Source organism: Sardina pilchardus, chromosome 18 (genome assembly GCF_963854185.1).
Source record: "Sardina pilchardus chromosome 18, fSarPil1.1, whole genome shotgun sequence".
In the NCBI taxonomy this organism is placed as follows: Eukaryota; Metazoa; Chordata; class Actinopteri; order Clupeiformes; family Clupeidae; genus Sardina; species Sardina pilchardus.
In genome coordinates, this window is record NC_085011.1 from 23605226 (window position 1) to 23627843 (window position 22618).

The following is a 22618-nucleotide window of genomic DNA, read 5'->3' on the forward strand; positions in this document are numbered from 1 at the left end:
ATCACAAAGCACCCAGCAACAAGAATATAATTCATTCAAACCATTTACTACGTCTTCTCAACCTCCCAAGACTGGTTAAATTATATGGAAATGCTTGTTTAATAGTAAGAACGCTTCGCTTTAGCCACCCGGAAGAATTTTTCGTTTAAATTATGTCATTGTGACGTCGTAGTAAATTCACGTATAGAGACTGCATCAGCTGACTAGACAGCAGGAGAGCTACAGAATGAGACGGTGGGAGATGAGACAGTACAGTACCTTGAACAGCGTGACCGTGATCTCGATGTTCTCTGGGACGGGCCACACCACAACCCCTCGGTACGGGTTCTTGATTCCAGGCTGCCAACTGTGAGACTGGGGACAAGAAAAAAGACAACAAATAAGAATACATAAAACACATGTACACAGACACAGACAGACAGACAGACAGACAGACAGACAGACAGACACACACACACACACACACTTACTCACACAGCAGCATAAGACTGAGAGATAATAGGTTAGACTCTGGCTGGGTTTCACAGTTGTGTGGCCTTTGTATTTATTTTTGGCTGACATACTGTTCTGTAGTTTAACTTCACAAGGCAAAGTTCAAAGGTTCAGTTGGGAGGTAAATAAAACTAAATGCATCAACACCAGGACAAACTCAACAACACAGACCCAGTGTCCCTGACCCCCTTCCCCAGAGTGTGTGTGTGTGTGTGTGTGTGTGTGTGAGAAAGACACACACACTCTGGGGAAGGGGGTCACACACACACACACACACACACACACACAGTGCGAGTCCAGCGGTGCCAACACCTCAGCAGAATACAGTACATAAGCCGCACCTGCTGCTGCTGACACAGCACCTCTCTACAGAGAGAGAGAACAAGAGAAACACGGAGAGAGGAGTCCAATTAGGGAGGGGGGGACAGAGAGAGAGAGGGAGAGAGAGAGAGAGAGAGAGAGAGAGGGAGAGGCAGAGGTGAGAGGCAGAGAGAGAGAAAGAGAGAGAGAGAGAAAGAGAAAGATAGGGCGAGAGAGGGTGAGAGAGAGAGAGAGAGAGAGAGAGAGGCAGAGAGAGCGCGATAGAGAGACAGAGAAAGTGTGTGTGTGTGTGTGTGTGTGTGTGTGTGCGCGAGAGTGAGAGACTCTTGAAGGGACATGAAGGGGGAATACACAGAGCCCAGCGCGGGGGCCTTTCAGAGGACTTAATCGGGAGACTCTCTCCATATTAAAGCTGCCGGCGGCCTGCTGTGTGGGGACCGGAGTATGACCCGCGCCGGTATTAGAACTCCGCCGTGCTCGTGTGTGTGATGCGATGCGGACGCAGAACACAGACAGATGGGCAGGTCGGACGCTCGGGGGAGGGAGTGACGACTAAAATGCTGTTTTGATGATGTGACTGCCGCTGGCCTGGAGTGGGCCGCTTAAAAACCTTGCGAGCTCAGGTCTTTCGCTGTAAAATGGAGCTCGGGAGTCGCCAGCTGAGGAAGAGCCAAATGCATTTACTGCTTAGCCAACCATCAAGCTTTATGGAAGGGGTTTAGCGGATGGGGGAAAAAAAGGTGATGATGAGCTTGCTTGTCAGCTACATGGGTCATAAAGATGTTAGTATTGAAGCCTCTGTTGGACATATTTCTCTGAACTTACATGGACACCTAAACAGCATTATCAGAGTAGTGTAGAATGTTTTATTCTCAGTGAAGGAAATTCTACGTGTAACCTGTACGACAGGGTAATGGCCTATACTTATACAGGGACAGTCTAATCTAATATCTAAGTTCAGTGAAGATTGGTATAGGTTTTCTCTAGACCAAATTCTAGTACTCACCCCAAAAGACAACACACACACTCGTGGTTAAGGTTATAATAAAAATATATAATTTATTTTCACAGTTCAATGTCATTCAATTCAGTTCAACAGTTATCTCAATATCAATATTAAAAGTATTAGGTTGTGTCTATTTTGCTAATATATTCTATTATAATATTCTATTTATTATCTGTATATATCCATATACTATTTTATATTTATTCTATTTGTTTCTATATATTTATTCTATTTATATTCTATTTAATACCAAATCTTATTATAGATTATCATTTAAACTAAATGAAAACCAAACAAAATAAAATATGAGTGCACTCAAAAAATAATAAACAAAAGAAATGAAAAGGGGGAAAGATTCAATCCAACTTGTGCAAGGTGTAATGTCCAGATCCTACCACAATCACAAGGGTAGTAAGGGGATGGTGATATGTGACAGGCAGTCCAACACAAAGGGCAAGTTGATGTAGATGATGATGATGTTGATGAATCGAATCCAAGACGACGGGGAAAATCCAGACGGGAAATCCAAGGTTCCAAGGGTGAAGCAACGGGGTTTGATCGGGTACAACAAAAAAAACAGTCAGGATTCCAGTAGCTACAAATGTAACGGGGAAAGTCTTTGTAACGGGGAAAGTCTTCTTTCTTCCTTCTTCTTTAATGGTGGTGGTCGAAGATGATCTTTATGTTTTCAATGGTCGAGTGGAAGTGTCCAAATAGGCTATCGTGTTTTCATCAAAATATCCAAGTCTCGAAGTGTTCGTATCGATTAATCCAAGTTTCCAAGCGACTCTTCTTGAGCTCCTCTCGCCGTGTATCATCAGACGTAGAGCTTTTCTTCAAATACGCTGATTGACGGTTTCCAATTGTTTACATTTAGATGTTCTCGTGCGCCCTCTGGTTTGTTTTGCGCATCATAATGGCAAGGGTCAATTCATTGGGTTACAATCTCCCCTTCTAAACCGCATCAGTCTCTGCATGCGTAAACTTACAGATGGCCTGATCTGGCGGAGCAAGTCCATTCATTGGGTTACAATCTCCCCTTCTAAACCGCATCAGTCTCTGCATGCGTTTGCACACGGCCTGATCTTGCGGAGGGCACTGAAGAAGTATCAGGAACATTTCTACCCAAACTGTCAAAAAATGAAGCAATGGCTAGGACTAAAGGCCTTCCTAGTTCACCATAACAGAGTCTCTGAGGGGGATGTCTTTCTCTGCTAGATCTTCTGATCTGTTCACTCTCAGACGGGTCAGCCTGGGCAGTCACATCAGTGGGCGGTGCATTCTCAAGTTCAAGTGGGTTGTTTTCAGGCAAACATCCTTCAACTGGTCCAAACTGAGGCTCATCTGTGAGTATTTCTGTCTCACGCACAATTGATTCCTCTTCCAGTAATTGATTCTGAACAGACTCAGGGGTATGGGGTTCTTCACTGATGGGTGGATTATGAGATTGGGAGGATTCTGATGGGCTTGGATTCAACCCGATTCGATTCGACAGCTCCATGGCACATTCTGGCGGGGTGGCCTGTGTGGTTGCTCGGATGATTTGGGGGAACCTTGTTGAGATCTGTGGAACTTGCAGATAGCAATCCTCATCTTCATCACTGCTGAGCGTATCTGGGTCAACAAGATCATTGTGCTTGGTCTGCTCCGGGGCTGCACCCCTGCGTCTCAGCCTCCTTGTAGGTAAGGTTGTTTCAGGTTCTGAGTCTCTATCTGCAACAGGTAGAAAGCCACAGGGCAGAAGAAGATCTCTGTGAAGAGTACGGTGTGGACCTTCACCCTGTTCTTGCTTGACAACATAAACTGGGCCGTCTCCCATCCTCTTCACTACTGTGTGGACTGCCTTTTCCCATCTGTCTGCAAGTTTATGCTTTCCTCTGATGTTCACATTCTTCACCAGGACTCTATCTCCAGGAACAAGTTCTGCTGCTCTGATCTTTTTATCAAACCTGGTTTTATTCTTCTCTCCCATCTTTTTAGAGCTTTCAGAGGCAAGTGCATAGCTGTCTTGGAGGCGTTGACGAAGATGTTTAACGTACTCTGAATGTGACTTGAATCCAATTTGGTCTGGTGTTAGGCCTAGAACTAGGTCAATGGGCAATCGTGGTTGTCTGCCAAACAGTAATTCATATGGCGAGTAGCCTGTGGTGTCATTTTTCGTACAATTGTATGCATGGACTAGCGGTTTGACAAAGTCCCTCCAATGATATTTATCCTTGTCTTCTAATGTTCCAAGCATGCTGAGAAGGGTCCTGTTGAATCTTTCCACAGGGTTTCCACGTGGATGGTATGGTGTGGTTCTGATTTTTTCAGTTCCGATCAGAGAGCACAATTCCTTTATGGTGTGGGATTCAAAATCTCTCCCTTGGTCACTGAGAAGGCGACTTGGAAAACCATACTGCACAATGAAATGTTCCCACAGTGTTTTGGCAACAGTATTCGCCTTTTGGTCTTTCGTGGGGATGGCAACAGCAAACTTGGTGAAATGATCCGTGATGACGAGGATGTTTCTAGTGTCCTTACTATCAGGTTCGATGCAGAGGTAATCCATACACACCAGTTCAAGGGGATAGCTGGTCTGTATATTCTCCATGGGAGCAGCATGCTGGGAGTTTGTTTTCCGCCGCACACATCTCTCACAAGTCCTACACTTCTGTTCCACAGACTGGAACATCTTCGGCCAGTAAAATCGGGAACGAACAAGGTGAAGGACGCGCTCAGCACCAAGATGGCCAACTTCATCATGAAGGCCATGCAATGCTTTTTCTCTGTGGCTACTAGGCAGCACCAACTGATAAATCTGATTTCCACGATCGAGGACTTTCCTGAACAGTACTCCATCTATAAGTTCTAGTCTATTCCATTCTCTAAGGAGCAGCTTGACTTCTGACAGTTCAGAGGATGTCTCTTGAAAAGTGGGTTTTCTGTTTCCTTGAACGAAACTGATCACACGCCTGATAGATGGATCCTGTCTTTGAGACTGATACCAGTCTTTGTGAGTCATTCCAGGGAGGGTGCCTTGTCCAGAGGACACGAAGTCATCAGGAATGGCAGAAGCATCTAAAGCTAAGGATTCAGCAAAAATGGGGAGTTCTGGCGGCGAATAGTCAGCCGAAGTGATCACAGAGTGGCGCTGACATACAGCAGATAGCATGTCACCGGAAACAGTTTTGCTTTCTCCATCTAAAATTCTTTGCTTCAGCTCTTCTATCCTCACTTTCTCCTGCTTGAACTCCTCATCTTCCTCTGATGGACTCTGAGGTCTTCTGGACAAGCCATCGGCGTCTTGATTGTTGATCCCAGCCCTATACTTGATGTTGAATCTGTAGGTTGACAGAGAGGCTAACCAGCGATGTCCTGCTGCATCAAGCTTTGCTGTGGTCAACACATAAGTTAGGGGGTTGTTGTCTGTTAGAACTTGGAATTCTGTTCCATAGAGGTAATCATGGAATTTCTCACAGATGGCCCATTTCAAAGCGAGATACTCTTGTTTATGGGCAGGATAGTTTTGTTCACTTCTAGATAACCCTCTGCTGGCATAAGCCACAACTCTCATCTTCCCATCATGCTCCTGATAGAGCGCAGCACCAAGACCATCGCGGCTGGCATCAGTATGCAGGACATAAGGAAGGTTGGGATTGGCGAAGGCAAGCACAGGGGCTGAAGTCAGTTTATCTATGAGGGTTCTAAAAGCAACATCGCACTCTTCAGTCCACTCATTTCCAAAGGGTAAGGTGGGACTGATGGAAGTTTTGGCTTTGTCCTTCTTGTAAATCTTCCCTCTTTTCCTTGGAGCAACATAGCCAGCAGTTAGAGCATTCAATGGCTTCGCTATTTTAGAGTATCCTTCCACAAAACGTCGATAATATCCGGCAAATCCTAGGAAGCATTTAAGCTCTTTTCTGTTGGTGGGTTGAGGCCATTCTCTCAAAGCCGAAACTTTACTGGGATCTGTGTGGACTCCATCAGCATCTACAACATGGCCAAGGTATTTGACAGATGTCTGGAAAAAATGGCACTTTTCAGGAGACAACTTTAGGCCATATTCTCTAAGGCGGTTCAACACTTTCATTAGTCTGGCCTCGTGCTCTTCTAGTGTGTCAGAGAAGACAATCAGGTCATCCAGAAATACCAGTACTTCACTGAGGTGTAGGTCACCGACACATTTCTCCATGAGCCTCTGAAAGGTGCTTGGTGCATTTGTTACACCTTGCGGCATACGATTAAACTCATAAAAGCCCAGGGGGCAGACAAAAGCGGTCTTGTGCTTATCCTCCTCTGCAACTTCTACTTGGTAGTAGCCGGACTTCAGATCCATGACCGAAAACCATTTGGCTCCACTAAGAGCAGAGAAGGTGTCTTCGATGTTAGGGAGAGCATAGGCATCTTTAATCGTTCTCATGTTCAGCTTCCTGAAATCTATACAGAGTCTGATCGCACCATTCTTCTTTTTGACAACCACAATGGGGGATGCAAATGGGGACTCTGACTCACGAATAATTCCAGAATCTAACAGCTCTCTTAGGTGTTGTTTGACAGCTTCTCTGTCAGAGGGATGAATGGGTCTGGGTCGTTCTCTGAAAGGGGCTTCATCCTGAAGTCGGATGCGATGCTTTACTGCAGTTGTACGGCCATGGGACAAGTCATCAACAGCAAACACCTCCGGCATGCTGTTCAGCTGCTGTGTGATTCGTCTTTTCCACTCTTCTGGAATGGGAGAATCTTCCAAGTCAAAGTTGATGTTATTCTGAGACTGAGGGACTTCAGGCAAAGTCATCTTTGAGGATTCGGATGGCATCACATATTGAGCTATCATCATTTCAGCTATCACCTGCCTTGGATGCAGTGTGACAGTGCGATCAGTCACATTTCTAAGAATGACAGGAATCTTGTTTGAAGATCTAAGAGGAGTTTCTATCAAGGCATTTTCAACAAACACTCCACCAGGTAAGGACATTTTTTCAGGGGATTCGACTACAAAAAGGGAACGTGGGGAATGTTTCTTCACTCTGACATTTCCAAAGACAGAGACTTTTCTTCCTGGTGGAATGGTGACAGAATGGCGTCCATGCAACTTGACATGATTGGCTGATATCTCTTCCTGATGACTAAGGGCAACATGCTGGAACAACAAGACACAGTCACTACTGATATTGGGTCTTTGTAAGAATTCTTTTCCATGTTTTTCTATGCCACCTTCATATAATCGGTCAAGGACATTGGTTCCAATCAATAGGGGGATCTGAGTGTTGAAATGGCAATTGGGTACAATGAGGACTAATGAAGAGACTTGTTCAGCAACGCCAGTGATGCTGCTGGGGAAGGAGATGAGGGCTTGTATATAACCCTGATAAGGAACATGTTGGCCACCGGCACCTTCTATCTGGAATAGAGTCTGAATGGGCTGGACGGGGAGGAACGATAAGTTGTCCAAGTAGAATGTTTCTGAAATAGTTGTTACTTGGGAACCAGTGTCAAGGATTGACTCACATTCAATTCCTTCAATGGAGACAGATGCAGTGCAGCGTGGGCCTACGAGTCCAAGGGGAAGGGATTGGCTATTTTGGCATCTTTGTCTGTATCTGTCTTTCCCTGTCTGGGTTCTATTCATTATAGCATTAATGGGTTTGGGACTCATATGTTGGTACTTAGCTCCTGAACGTCCCGGAACAGGAGCTGCTACTAGTTTAAAGGCATGGAGGTGACTGTATGCTTATTCCTGTAAGCTTCACGTTTTTGTCTCAGCTCTGTGTTCTTTTGATGGACAAGAACGGGGTTGGGGGCACTGACACAGTGGGCAACAATGTGACCATCTTCACCACATTTAAAGCAGAACCATGGTTTAGGATGACGAGGCGCGAAATTTCGAGGTGTGGAGGCATTTGTGACCATGCAGCTGGCTTCGATTTGAGTTCTGTTTGGCTGTGGCTCTTTTTTGATGGACAGGGTTGCAATTTGTTTCTTTAATTCAGCTACTTCATCACGGAGTTTTTGTGTGTCATCATCTTTGTTTTCGACTGGGACTTCAATTCCATAAACAGCATGGGCATGCGCTGAAGCTCTTGAGCTCCCTAGATGTTTCTTCATCCTGTCTAGTTTAACTGAACGACGGTCTTCTTCTGTTCTAAGCTGATGAAGCAATTCAGGAAATGAGGGTGGGCTATTTTTCTTCTGTTCTAATTGAAGGCCTAAAATTAATGAGTGGTCCCAGCATCCTCTGCAGAACTGTCTAATTAAGTGCTTTTCTGAATCTGCAAGTGGGGCTCCCCCTCTAGAGATAACTTTAGTGAGGAGGGTCTGAAGTCTGAATAAATAATCGGATGGCTTCTCTCCAGAATTCTGGTTTGCGCTCAAAAATGCAGCAAAAAGCTCTTCTCCATCTGCTACGACTCCAAAAGCGGATTCAAGGTGGTTTACATAAGCTACAGGGTTTGCATTAACACCAAGTGGTTTCACCATGTCAGCAGCTGTACCAATCAAGCTCTCTAGTATCTTTCTATTTTTTTGTGAATCCGTGACATGGGTGTCACTTAGAAGCAGTTCAACTTGAGTTCTCCAAGCTTCGTAATCTACTTCCCCATTTGGCTTTGGAAGCCTACCTGAGAAGGTTCGCATTTTGATTGGGCTACTGTATGGGTGTGCTGACTCGTTCTTAATAACGTGTTCTACTACAACTCTCTGAATGCTTGGGGGGTTAATGATGTTTTCTTCAAGGCTTATAGAGTTACGCACAGATGAGTGTGTGCTTGGAACACAGTGAATGTTGGGCATAGGTTGGCTTCTGTTACATTCTTGGGTTATGCTAGATGTGCGCTCAACATCAATGCTAGAGTTCTGCATAGGGCTGTGTCCCAGGCTGGACGTGTTGTGAGGTTCCTGTGATGCTGTAGATCGAATGCGTTTCAGTTCATTCTCTAGGATTGTCGCATAGCCTGATGTGGCACTACCACCAATAGCACTGAGTTCTTCAAGATATTGCTGTGCTAAGTCTTTGCCTATTTCCTCTTGACATATTTCTCTAATTGTTCTGATGTTCCATAGAGTAGTTGGATCGCTGGGACTAGGTATATTGCCAAGGGTATCTGGGTTGATCCTGGTGATTGACTTTTCACACTCGAATTCTATCAATACCCTACCATTAGGTTGATTGGGCTCATCCTTAACTCTGATAAAGGATGAGATCTTCCCATTTTGTTCAAAAAAACTTTTTATCATTTCATCAGAGATTATTTCATTGACACCTTCAACTAATAAGCTGTTTTGTCCATGGACTTTATACTGATTGCAAAGTTCCATATTGACCGTGTTATTTTCTAAATAAAACTATATATAATTCAAAATATTTTTATAGAGAGGTGTGGTCAATGGGGTAGTATATGGTCTGAAACGCTAATTAACCAATCTCCTGGCTCTGGCTCGCCAACTTTCTGTAACCTGTACGACAGGGTAATGGCCTATACTTATACAGGGACAGTCTAATCTAATATCTAAGTTCAGTGAAGATTGGTATAGGTTTTCTCTAGACCAAATTCTAGTACTCACCCCAAAAGACAACACACACACTCGTGGTTAAGGTTATAATAAAAATATATAATTTATTTTCACAGTTCAATGTCATTCAATTCAGTTCAACAGTTATCTCAATATCAATATTAAAAGTATTAGGTTGTGTCTATTTTGCTAATATATTCTATTATAATATTCTATTTATTATCTGTATATATCCATATACTATTTTATATTTATTCTATTTGTTTCTATATATTTATTCTATTTATATTCTATTTAATACCAAATCTTATTATAGATTATCATTTAAACTAAATGAAAACCAAACAAAATAAAATATGAGTGCACTCAAAAAATAATAAACAAAAGAAATGAAAAGGGGGAAAGATTCAATCCAACTTGTGCAAGGTGTAATGTCCAGATCCTACCACAATCACAAGGGTAGTAAGGGGATGGTGATATGTGACAGGCAGTCCAACACAAAGGGCAAGTTGATGTAGATGATGATGATGTTGATGAATCGAATCCAAGACGACGGGGAAAATCCAGACGGGAAATCCAAGGTTCCAAGGGTGAAGCAACGGGGTTTGATCGGGTACAACAAAAAAAACAGTCAGGATTCCAGTAGCTACAAATGTAACGGGGAAAGTCTTTGTAACGGGGAAAGTCTTCTTTCTTCCTTCTTCTTTAATGGTGGTGGTCGAAGATGATCTTTATGTTTTCAATGGTCGAGTGGAAGTGTCCAAATAGGCTATCGTGTTTTCATCAAAATATCCAAGTCTCGAAGTGTTCGTATCGATTAATCCAAGTTTCCAAGCGACTCTTCTTGAGCTCCTCTCGCCGTGTATCATCAGACGTAGAGCTTTTCTTCAAATACGCTGATTGACGGTTTCCAATTGTTTACATTTAGATGTTCTCGTGCGCCCTCTGGTTTGTTTTGCGCATCATAATGGCAAGGGTCAATTCATTGGGTTACAATCTCCCCTTCTAAACCGCATCAGTCTCTGCATGCGTAAACTTACAGATGGCCTGATCTGGCGGAGCAAGTCCATTCATTGGGTTACATACGCATCAGCCTGGTTTTGATACAGGTCTGACTAACCAAACTATTCTTCTGAGTATGGTGCAGCTATTTAAATTCTGACAGTGTCAGGCAAGGTGAGGTTGCATGCTGCAGACTGAACCAACCACGGTTCAGTGTTATTCTGCTCAACGCCCCTAATCCAAGTGAATTCCTATGGAGAACTTCCAGCCACACTAGCTATGTCCACTCTGTCTGAACATGCAACACAGGTCTTGGGACTTGTTCCTGAAGCTGTGCAAGTGGTCTGCACGAGTCGACACAGTAAAACAGGACTGTGAAAAGGAGCGCAAAACAAACCTTGGAGGATTTCCGTCGACTGCGGCGTGTCCATACCACCACCAGCTTGTCCGGCTGCCTGTGGACACAGAGGAGGAGACTGGGGTTTAGCGCAATGACAAATACAGTCAATCATTCTTTTTTTTTTTTTCCTTACAGTCTTAACACTTTAATTCAGTCACTGGCAGCAGAGTGGAGGCCCACTCACCAACATGAACATGACCAGGAATGAGACTAGAACCACAGAACGTTTGGGCAAGCTAAGCTACAAGCTACTCTATCAGGAGTACTGAGAAATCTGAGCAATTTTTCATACAGATCTCCATTTCTCGAGGTCACAGAGTACTGTAAGTATGGAAAAAACAAACAAACAAAAAATTGGTAAAACAGCCAGAGAGCTACAGCGCTACATTAAACCGGTTGTTCTCAGGTTTTTTCGTACCAACAGCACTCTGTGACCTCGAGAAACAGAGATCTATATGGGGGAAAAAAAAGAAAATTGTAAAAATCGGCAGATTTCTCCTTTAATAGAGTAACTTATAGCTTAGCTTGTCCATCACTGAACGTTTCATCAACTATTCATGCTCAGAGACCTCTAATACACTGCATGCACAATTATGAGGCAAACTAGCCACATGCCCATACATTTGGTCCATCAAGATTCACAACCAGTCCATCTGTCCAGCAAACCTTTGAAAAATCTGACCTCGGGTATTTCTTAGCCCAACCTTGACGCTTTTACTTGTCAATCTTATTCAGAGTAAAAAAGGCTGAAAAGCTCTGAAATATGATTGCACTGCTGTGTGATGGGTTCCCTGCAGTTTTACGTTTTTGAAGTCAATTTGCACATATAGTAAGCAAGTAATTTGCACATACAACTATTTGTGACTATTCACCAAAAAACAACTGTGCAGAGACCACGACTTAATAGCTTAACTATGTAAAGAGTGATGTATCAGTCTGAAAGAGGTCTCGCCATTTTTGGCTTTTCAGTCTCAGTTACATCTCTCTATTGGCACACTCTAGTGAAGACGCTAAAGAATGCAACACTTTGTCTAATGTGTTTATCACTTAAGGCAACACCTTCCAAACACAAGCATGCCACCAGAAAATAACTAAACACAGTAAGCATTCAAGCACGTAGTTTGAAGTTGGAAATTGCGCATAGACTAAATAATTAATGGTGCACATACTGACAGTCTGACTGGTTGCTTCTTGATCCTCATTCAAAACAAAATGAGATGACCACAAGCCACCTTTCTGAAATGAGCTCTGGTCCAAGACCAAAGTAGCCTCTAGCAGACAGGGATGGAGGAGGAGGAGGGGCGGACAGGCAGGGAAGAGAAGTGAGGAGCAGAAGATGGAGGCCAGAAAGACGGCCCTTCCCCCTTCCCATCAGATGAAACAAGTGCCCTGACAGCATGCTCTTCTGATGTCTAACAGTCAATCAAAGATTTAAGAGTACACACACACACACACAGGCAGGCAGCGCACACTTGCGCGCGCACACACACACACACATTCACACCGCTGCTAACACCGATTTCCAAACATCTGTGATTCATCAACGCTCAGACATATTCACTCACGCCACACACATGCACATAAAAGAATGAGCTTGTGAAATCTGTTCCTGTTCGAACAGGTCCACAAAATCAACACGGATGTGAAACTCTAATGCAGTCCATCAAACTGTCGCTACTCTGAACTGAAAATCCACCCTCTACACAGTGCAAAGCAGCTCTGTGTGTGTGTGTGTGTGTGTGTGTGTGTGTGTCCCACAGGTGGATCAGTCCTCCAGAGGAATAAATTAATGATGAAGCTGAGCCTGAAGCAGAGCGTTGCAGACACAAACACAGTCCGTCTGAGCCTGCACAAAGAGAGGCTGGCTGAGGCAGAGCACGATTACACACTAGTAAGGCAACTAGGGTCTACACCTGCCCACATTACCTGAATCCTCCACATATCCACACACACACACACACACACACACACACACACACACACACTTTTACTGTCGGCCTGTGTCTGAGCTAGGGCTGAGACTACAGTGGATTAGGTCCAATAAGAGACTCAGTTAGAGCAGCAGATCCTGTGATCTCAACGTGTGAATAGTGTGTGTGTGTGTGAGTGTGAGTGTGAGAGAGAGAGAGAGAGAGAGAGAGAGAGAGAGAGAGAGAGAGAGAGAGAGAGAGAGAGAGAGAGAGAGAGAGAGAGAGAGAGAGAGAGAGAGAGTGAGAGAGAGTGTGTGTGTGTGTGTGTGCGTGTGTGTGTGGAAGAGAGACTAATAAAGACACTAATAAAGCTCCTTTGAATTGAATTGAATTGAATTGACTGGGTGAAAATGTGAGTCAGAGAAAGTGAGTGAGGGAAAAGTGGAAGTGGAAGAAAGACGCTGTGAGAGTATAGCCATGCAACGCCAAGTGCTCTAGCGCTGTAAGAGATTCCAGTGGGAAAAACCAGCTCAGGGCCCAGACAAAGGTGCACTTGAAGGCTTTTCCAGTTACGTTCCAGCAGCCTCTGGTGGGAGCCGGCATGCGTTTCCTGTGAAACCAGTCACAGCTCCATTAGCTGCGTCAAAAGCCCCTTAAAGTCACAGACACAGGGACCCAAGTCTGGCCACAGCACAGACCCTTCATCTGTCAATCCCCTCTTTGTGTACAATTGAAAACCCCACAAACACAAGGCTGAAGGTAGCTGTAGGGGACGTTTAAGTTGTACGTTTTCAGTGAATGTCGGTTCTATTTGAAGTCGGACCATAAAAGTGCATAAAAGTCTCAGGCTGATGACCAAGGGGCAAAGACGAGCCCTGATTCACTGGCTTACACACTGGCTGTGTGAGGAGGAGAATGTTTTGCAAGCGATTCTTGCAAAACAGGAGGCTGGAGTTTGTTTCTGACCAACGCATCTGCTAGTAATACTGACACAATCAAGAGCAAGGGGGAGTGGACGCAGGAGAATAATGAAATGAGGACAGGATGAAACAAAAAGAGAGAGACAGAGAGAGGGACAGAGAGACTGAGAGAGAGAGAGAGAGAAAGACAGAGAGACAGACAGACAGAGAGAGAAAGAGAGAGAGAGAGAGAAAGAGACAGAGAGAGAGAGAGCAGTACCAGACAGAGCGAGGATGGGGCATGTCCGTGGGGGTGTGAGGGGAGGACAGAAGAGGAGGAGAGCCGGGTCACAGGCGACACACAGCGGCCCATTGTGTGAGCTCCCATGACCACTGCTGCAGCGCCACCTCCCTGCAGCACCCCCCCGGTGGCCTTTGTGCTGCGGAACCACAGCACCCAGCACCCTGCGCCATGCCACGAATGCCAACCATTCTGCCCGCCTGCTCCTCAGAGGCTGCACTGTGTCCTTGCTTTGCCGCCTCCGACACACAAACACACTAGGGCACATACACACACGCACAGAGAATCCTCTCTTTCTGGTCTTTTCCTTCAGTCCTCCTTTTCCCTCATGTTGCCTCCCCTAACACACACACACACACTCAGTGCCTGTTCCACACAATAACCCTCTCTCCATCAATCTCTGTTCAGCTTCAGTCATTCTGCTCAAACTTCAACACACACACACAGACGGTACCCATTAACCCTAACCTCTGTTCAGAACACTCTTCCCCCTCATATGTTTCTGACTCCCAAACACTACCCAGCACACACACACACACTCCCTCCCTCTCTCTCTCTCTCTCACACACACACACTCACTCTCTCTCTCACACATATATTCTCTCAATAACACACCTCACTCAACACAATCACTAGTGCAGACTTGGATCCCTCGCACGCTGCCTCCTCCTCCTCCTCCTCCTTTGCGCTGGTCTCCGTGTGGCCCGCTGCATTCCATTCCTTCCAGACCTCCAGTAGCAGAGCGAGCGAGCGAGCAAGCGGGCGAGCAGGCACTGTGCATCGCGGCCCTGTGATGGAACGCCACAGGAATGCTCCGCGGCACTTACACGCGTCAAAGAGCTGCCTGCCTCGCCGCTCCGAACTCACCCTCCTCGGGGTTTTTTTTCTCTCCTTCTCCCCCGTATGAACACTCATTTGTTTTCCTCTCTTCCTTCATTTTTCTTCTGTCTGCCAATCCCCGTGTGTGTGTGTGGGGGGAGGGGGGAGGTGGGGGTTGAGATTCCTTTCTGATGCTAGAAAAACACACTACCTTAGCTTCACACCTTCAGTACAGACCCTCCACTGCCTTAAAAACACTACAAAACAGGTGAGTGGATTGGCGGAGACACACATCCGCACACACACACACACACACACACACACACACACACACACTTTGGGGAGATCGGAGCGTAGAGGTAGAACAAAAACTAGACGCTCAGCTCAGGAGGGAGCTTGTATCCCCGCTTTTCATTTCGCTCATCAAATGATTCGCATCAAATGGATTCCATCTGAGGATGGAGGGGGGGGGGGGGGGGGGGGGGGGACGGAAAAGGGGGAGCGAGAGCAATCTGAACAGGCAGAAAACGGAGAAAGAAAAACACACAGGCAGACTGCTGAAAGCCGATGCCTTATTTTGATGAGATGAAGCCCATCTTAGGCCAGGTGATGATGATGATTTAGAATCGAATGTTACAGAGGAGAGAGTAACAGCACCTGGGGTGAGGTGGGGGTGAGAGTAAATTGGAAGGGGCGGGGGGGGGGGGGGCACTACACATCACAGCTGCAAATACCACACGTGACGGCAACAAAGGACCGCTGTCTGCTTTGACAACAAGCAAATCACACACAGAGAACATGCCAACTTGGAGTAATCAGGGCCGCAGCATCTGGTAGAGGCAGCACCTGCGTCACTCCTGATGAGGACCAGTTGTGGGCTAGCATCGTGATCCAATCACCTGACGACTGGTGATATAATGACTCTAGATCCGCTCTGGATGGTTTCATAAGAGAAACACATGTCTGTATTAAATCGGCACAATCAGATGCATTATCACAACAAACAGATAGTCAACAAAAGTTCACTATCTTTAGCGGAGTTCAGCCAAAGTACAAGCTTGCATGCCCGAAAAGTCTAAGCATGCTAGTAGGACCACACAAAAAAAACGTATGACTTCTAATAACAAAACCCTTATAGGGTGAAATAGCTCTATTGCTCTCTAGTAGTTCTGTCTGGGGAGAAACAGACTACTCCTGGAATGCACTCGTCTGTGGAAAATGCAACAACAACAATACCTTGCTGCAAATTAAATGGGGTTAGGGATAGTAATAAAACATGTCTTTCAGCAGAGCAATCCATCCTATGAAAATACACAAAGCGAACAAAGCCTACGGTGGCTCTCTCCAAATGAAACCCAAAACAGAGAAGGCTTCAGAGGGGAGGAGGGGGCGAGAGGACTGTTTGCTTTAGAGCAGCTCGCGCTGTGTTTTGGTTTGATGCTGAAGCTGCCAGCAAGTACCACTGGCACAGCTGACTGCCATCCAGGAGCTTTTGCCTTGGCGATTCACACACACACACACACACACACACACACACACACACACTAAAACAAGCAAGATGACTGCAGTCGGCATATACATGATCATCACCTTCCACGACTGCAGAAGGATCATTCCATGTAAAATCGGACAGAATCCAGGAAAACGGAACCGTCTCAGATTGTCTACATATTGTTTAGGTTCAAAAACTAAGACCTGTAAGGTAACTTTATTACAATTTCAATGTTTTCATACATTTTCCACACTTGAGTTTGAATCATTTCTTTATAGCAAACCTAAAATGGGGACATTCATACTTTTAAAAGTTTTATTCTGGCCTGCCAATGCCAACTGATGTTCTGCTACTCCATTGGACTGTGGAACAAAGCCATCATCACGGCACGCTGACTCCGATTCAGCAGTGAACTGATGTGAAAGCTGCACTACCTGCGTGTAATCCAAACCTGACTCAAAGGAAGTGAGACGAGAGGCCAGAGACCCCTTCAGTGAAGCCACCGAGGATACGGGCAGCGAAGGGCAAGGCTGGGCACGGGTGGAGGAAAAAGATGTGTGACAAGCAGAGCGCTCTTTCTCAACTAATCCAGCTTGTGGGAGTCACAGATACAGAGTGTGTGTGCGAGAGACGGCTCTATGTGATGTGAGGGTGAGACCGAGTGAGCGAGAGCGAGAGCACGAAGCAGAGAGCTATAGGGGGGGATGCCTGCTGAGCTTCTGACAGCTGCTGGGGTGCTGCTGGCAGGCTGAGAACTGCAGTGTTCAGCACGTGCAGCGTTGGTGTGCACACACACGCTTTCTCTCACACACACACACACACACACACACACACACACATTTAAACAGCCTCAGAAGGTTCCCCCTGAACTTCAGTGTACACAGTCCACTACTCTACGGCCAAAGACACTGGCCTAAACCTGCCTCTCGAACACAGTGTTGCAGCACTGGGGTGATAAATGTTCTCCATCCAGCTACCACAGTTTTGGCCTCTCATTTCACTGCTTGTCTACTCTTTGTTTTTCTCCTTACTTTTCATCACCATCTTTGCCACACTCTGTGCAGAGTTAATTCAAGGGCGATCTGCTCAACTAGAGGCAAAATCTCAAAACTGACCACTGATGCTCCTCCTCAACAGGTCTCAAAACTTGTTCAATGTTTTTTTTTGCTCAACAAACATCAGCCCAACCTCTCCTCCTACACACACTGTAAGTGATCTGTTGTGTTCAGAAAAAGAGTGTCGGCTCTCCTCATGCCCTCTGCCAGTATCACACATACACACACACACACACACACACACACACACTTATGCAGCAGGCGTCATCCTCCACTGTACTTCCTCCTCCTCTAGTGCTAGGAGTCTAGAGATGGACAGGCTGAGCAAAGGCGACTCAGCGAAGCTCATCATGAGTCGTGAAAGAAGAAAAAGTGACAAAAATAGCCTGAGAGATGAGGGAAGGAGGGGAAGACAGACACATATACACACACACACACACACACAGGCCAACCGCCCTGGGAGGAAGACAATACCCAAAGCCAAGCCAGTTTCCTTTGTTGCATTTCGATTTCATGAGTATGCCTATTTATACGGGAGAAAAAAAATGTAGGGGATAAAGAATTCTTAAAAAAAAAAAAAGTCAGACAAGCAGGAGAAGAAGTTAAAGTTAAATGTAACAATATGGGCAAAATAAATAAATAAGGGAGAGAGATAAGAGAGCTAAAGTAGGTCATGCGCAGCAGGGGCGCAGGAGAGGCCCGGGGAGATGCTATCTCTGGGAAGCGGGGCATGGAAGGAGGCGGTGCGCCAGCCAGACAGGCCCGGGCGGAAGTGTCTTCCCTGGGCACGACCAGCTCGGCTGCAGGGGGGGCAGCGGGGGGGGGACTGGAGACACCCTGAGCCATAACTGCAGTGTATTGTTCACAGCACCCAAACACCTACATTTGTGTGTGTGTGTGTGTGTGTGTGTGTGTGTGTGTTGAAAAAGATGCCTGCTGATTAGTCACAACGGATTCCAAAGGTAGTGGCTGTGAGTCTGTGTGTGTGTGTGTGTGTGTGTGTGTGTGTGTGTGTGTGTGTATGGCATTGCTACAGGGGGAAGGAAGAAAAAGCAGACGCACGCACACAAAGGAAGTTGTTCGGTGCCTGATGCAGTCTGCAGATGTGCCCGGCACCTCACCCTGCTGTTTTGGGAGCCACGGCAGCGGCAGCCTTTTTTTGGATCTCTCTGAAAGAGCTCCTGGCCACGGGCTAGCGTGCTAACAGCGCGGCGCCTGTAAAACTGCACCAGACTGGCCTTTTAAGAGGCTGAAGCTCTGCCCTGACCCGACGTTAAAAAAGAAACTTGCCACTGTACGGCATCCGCCCCTCCTTCTCTCCCACCCTTGTTCTCTGCTACTGTGCACCACTGCCGTCTCAGTCTCGGCCTTTTCCATGTCACCCTCTGCTTTTTCTCTCTGCAGATGTATTCTGTATCCCATCTTCTTTCTGTCCATAAAGCACCTCTCTGGCTCAGTCTCCCTCTCATTGTCAGTGACAGAAGAGGATGGGCTGGGGTGGGGTGGGGGGGGGGTTAGTGTAACCGGGAGGGGAGGGGAAGAGGAGAGGCTGGCTTGTATCCTCAGCAAGCAGGTCAGCATAAAAATGCATTACAAAAATAAAATCCTGAATAAAGGGAGAGGAGGCGAGGAGAGAGAGGGGAGGGGAGGGGAGGTGGAGGGGTGGGACAAGGGGTGAGGGGATGGTGGTTGGGATGGGAGAGAGAGGGGAGGGGAGGTGGGGGGGGTGGTTGGGATGGGAGAGAGAGGGGAGGGGAGGGCACTTCCTCGCTGACAGCTGCTAACAAATACGGCTGTCAGCCCAGAGGAAGGAGCAACCCAACACTGGACACACAGCTGACAGAGCACTGGCTCGAGTAACCACCCTCCGTCTGCCTCCCTCTTCCACACACACACACACACACACACACACACACACACACACACACACACACACACACACACACACACAGGTCTATACCACTCCTATCCAAATGCTGTTTATGTAACACAGGGAAGCAGTACTGTGCAAACGGGGAGAGTTCCATCCTCAGATACAGTCTGGTTTGCGGGTTATATGCGAATGCAATGACATGAGGGCAATTCCAAAAGCTTCTAAAGCAGTTCAACTACGTTAGGTACTTAGCCATCTTCCACTCAGACAGACTCGTCAAAAGACTGTCACCGACGGACTTAAAACCGCTAAGATTGGCACCTTACACTAAACGATTTAGTTGACGGGAGCGCGGAGGATTCCCAGGATTCCCAGGATTTCCACCCGATTTTGGAAATTTTGTCGCCGACTGTTAAAACAGACCAAAATCGTACAATGTAAGCCAGCCTTTACTCGTCTTCACAACCAGCATCATCATCATCAGAGGCGGACATCCCGGGTTCAGAGAGTAAAAGTCCTGCCAAGTATTTGATTCAACCATTTAGTAAACCAGCTCATCCTAATTAGCTGCCAGGTAGATCAGATAATTAGTGATATCGCCTGTGTTAAGTGCACAGGTAGAGAGAATATATGGCAGGACTTTTACTCTCCGGAACCAGGAGTGTCCGCCTCTGGATTCCCAGGATTTCCACCCGATTTTGGAAATTTAGTCGCCGACTGTTAAAACAGACCAAAATCGTACAATGTAAGCCAGCCTTTACTCGTCTTCACAACCAGCATCATCATCATCTGTAGGGTTGGGTATCGTTTGAATTTGAACGATTCCGATTTCGATTCCTTGTTTCGATTCCGGTTCCTAACGATTCTCGATTCCGATTCTTGTAAGAGGCAGGGTCAAAAAAGTTTGGATATTTTAAATGAGCTAACTAACCAACGGTCTGATATTCTCCATCAAGAACTTTTTACTTTTTATGAACTTTACTATAAATTTCTCACAGGGCTGTTTTCAACTACAATATAAATATCAAATCTATGAACTGTCGTCTTGTTGCCTCAGCTCGGTTATGCAAACACCTTCTTCGTTGGTGTTTAGCGGCTTCTTCTTCCGGTTCGCGGACTGGGAATCGATACTAGGAATTGAAATTTAACATTTTGAACGATTCCGGGAGAATTGGAAAGCTAGTCCCGGTTCCCATCGATTCTCGATTCTCGATACCCAACCCTAATCATCACCATCGTAACCAAGCTTAGATTATTTTTTACTCAATGAGCATTGCCTTGCTGTTGTGTTCAGTGGAGTGATCAAAAAACAATACATAAAAGTTTCATGACCGGCACCAATGGCGCTTACAGTTTTTGGTTTGGGGCTTGTTGTAAAACAATTTGTGCTCACTGAACTGCTTAATAAAAGCTGGCCCCTGAACTCTTTTGTGCTATACAAACAAGCTCTTGACCTCGAACACACACACACATTCACACAGTGAACAGGGTGACCGGTGTTGAAGCTGATAAAGCTGAAGGGGGCTAGAGAGAGGCGTCAAGAGCCCTCTACTCACTCCAGCATGAGAGTCTCTCTATAGAGACATGCTACTCCTGCCGCTAAACACACACACACACAGCCTGCAGTCTCTATAGACATATGCTGCATTTGCACACACATACATACACATACACACACACACACACACACACACACACAGTCTCTCTAGTCCATCGGCTCCAGTTATAACACACACACAGCCTCCATCTGCAAGTCGGACCTGAAAACCACCTGAAATCTGCCGTTTCACACAATAAACCAAAGGACGTTGCTTCTTTGTTTGAACCTGGCAGCAGCAGCACATACGCCATTCCCACATAACTGCTGGAAACTGGATATGATCCACCTCAATAAGCAGCACCTCCAATACTTCACAAGGGCTGAGCCAAAGCCTCTATCAATTACACAAATGTCCCGATTTTGACAACACGGCCATTTAGTTTACAACCAATTTACCACCAGTAGTGTAGAACTAATTGTGGCTGACATTGGTTCTACTCCCATACTGCCCCATTTTCTTCCATCAAGTAGTCTATCGTAATGGAAATATTCATTTTATTGACTTTTAGACTGGGTGATAAAATGGGCTTTATTGCTCCCCATTATGACTGAAGTCTTCCCTGCTGCAACCCGGCAAGCAGGAAAAGGGCTTCTGAGGACAGACACTGCAGCATCGGAGAAGACTGGAAGGCTACTCTCACACACACACACACCGCACCAAAAAAAAACCACTTCACTGCACAAAAGAACAAAGGATGCAGTCAGTGCAAGAGATAATGAAGAAATTCTTTAAGGAGAAGCTGAATCAGCCGTGTAAACATTGGAAGCGCACTATATTGGCCACAATCACCTTAAGACAAACAAAAGCAAAAGAAAATTCCCATATTGACAGTATGCCAGCCAGTAATTGCCTTCTTAACAAAAGTCTCTTACAGTGCTGACAAAATTGTTGCTGTATTTTATTGTGTTAACATTCACGACCAATAAAAGTTTCCATCACATGGTTTGATGCTGACAGTGATGGAGAGAAAGAGGGTAAGACCAGGCTGGTTTCTTCCGCGTCACCTTGAACGGCTCCCCCAAATCCCACAGGATAGACGCAGCTTGACATGCTCCTGTAGAGCCCGATCAAGGAGCAAATCTCCACGGAGTTGATGTGAATCTCTTCAAGACGTCTCTCCGTGTTTGTCAGGAGAGTCCTTGAGTCTTCTCTCCTCCCCAGAGCTCAGTGGGTTTAATTTGCCAACTGAGGTGGGCTCACCAGGGGCGCCTTGCATCATCAAACGTGTGTGCGTGTGTGTGTGTGTGTGTACATCGGCATCAAACAGCTCCTTCTGGGTATGTAGCGTTCACACCTTCGACTTCTCTCTGTTTAAAGAAGAGCGGAGAGGAGAGGCATCCGTCACAGTGGCATTTAAAAGCTCCGGAGCTTTCCCCCCCTGAGTCGGGCTGTGCCCGCGCCGCTGCACGGCAAGAGCGAGAGGCAAGGGCAAATTGCCCGTGAAATGGGGGGAAGGAATAAATGCCGAAGTACAGAGGGCGGGCGCTTTTCTGGATTCCAAACCCCATTTCGCATCAGTCACTCTTCTCTCGGGGTCACCAGTGTGTAACAGCGAGGTAAACGATGTGGTGAACACCACTGTGCACCGCGATGCTCAGCATACAATGGCCATTCTGGCAGGCAGGTGAAGAGGCCAATGGATTTTTGTAGGGCACCAACAATCAAATTTTACCGAGACAAGCAATAATGGGATTTAGGGGTCATGAGCTGGACCACATTAATCTTGTTGTGACGAAGATAACGAAGGGGATGGCTTTGCGGTGTACACACAAAGCTCTGCTGCGAGTCCTACTATGGACTGGGAGTTGCCGTTTACCATCAATTAACATAATCATGTAGCAGGTGATAATATCATTTCTATATTTAGAACCATGTTGCAACCACCTCATTGCAGCATCGATGCTACCGGCTTCAGTCTCCAAACCTGCACGCACTGTCTGTGGTGGAGGGTACATC

The 22618-nt window shown here is 46.1% G+C and overlaps 1 protein-coding gene across 2 annotated transcripts in view; it reads right to left on the reverse strand.

Annotated features, from left to right (window-relative positions):
- ehbp1 (EH domain binding protein 1) overlaps nucleotides 1–22618 on the reverse strand; it is a 165161-nt gene that overhangs the window by 132183 nt on the left and 10360 nt on the right. For both annotated transcript variants that reach the window (XM_062519094.1, XM_062519093.1), the window contains exons 3-4: nucleotides 10710–10767; nucleotides 259–354 (exon numbers count right to left, since the gene is read on the reverse strand). In XM_062519094.1, the coding sequence (XP_062375078.1) occupies nucleotides 259–354; nucleotides 10710–10767 (154 nt within the window). The remainder of the gene's footprint in view (nucleotides 1–258; nucleotides 355–10709; nucleotides 10768–22618) is intronic.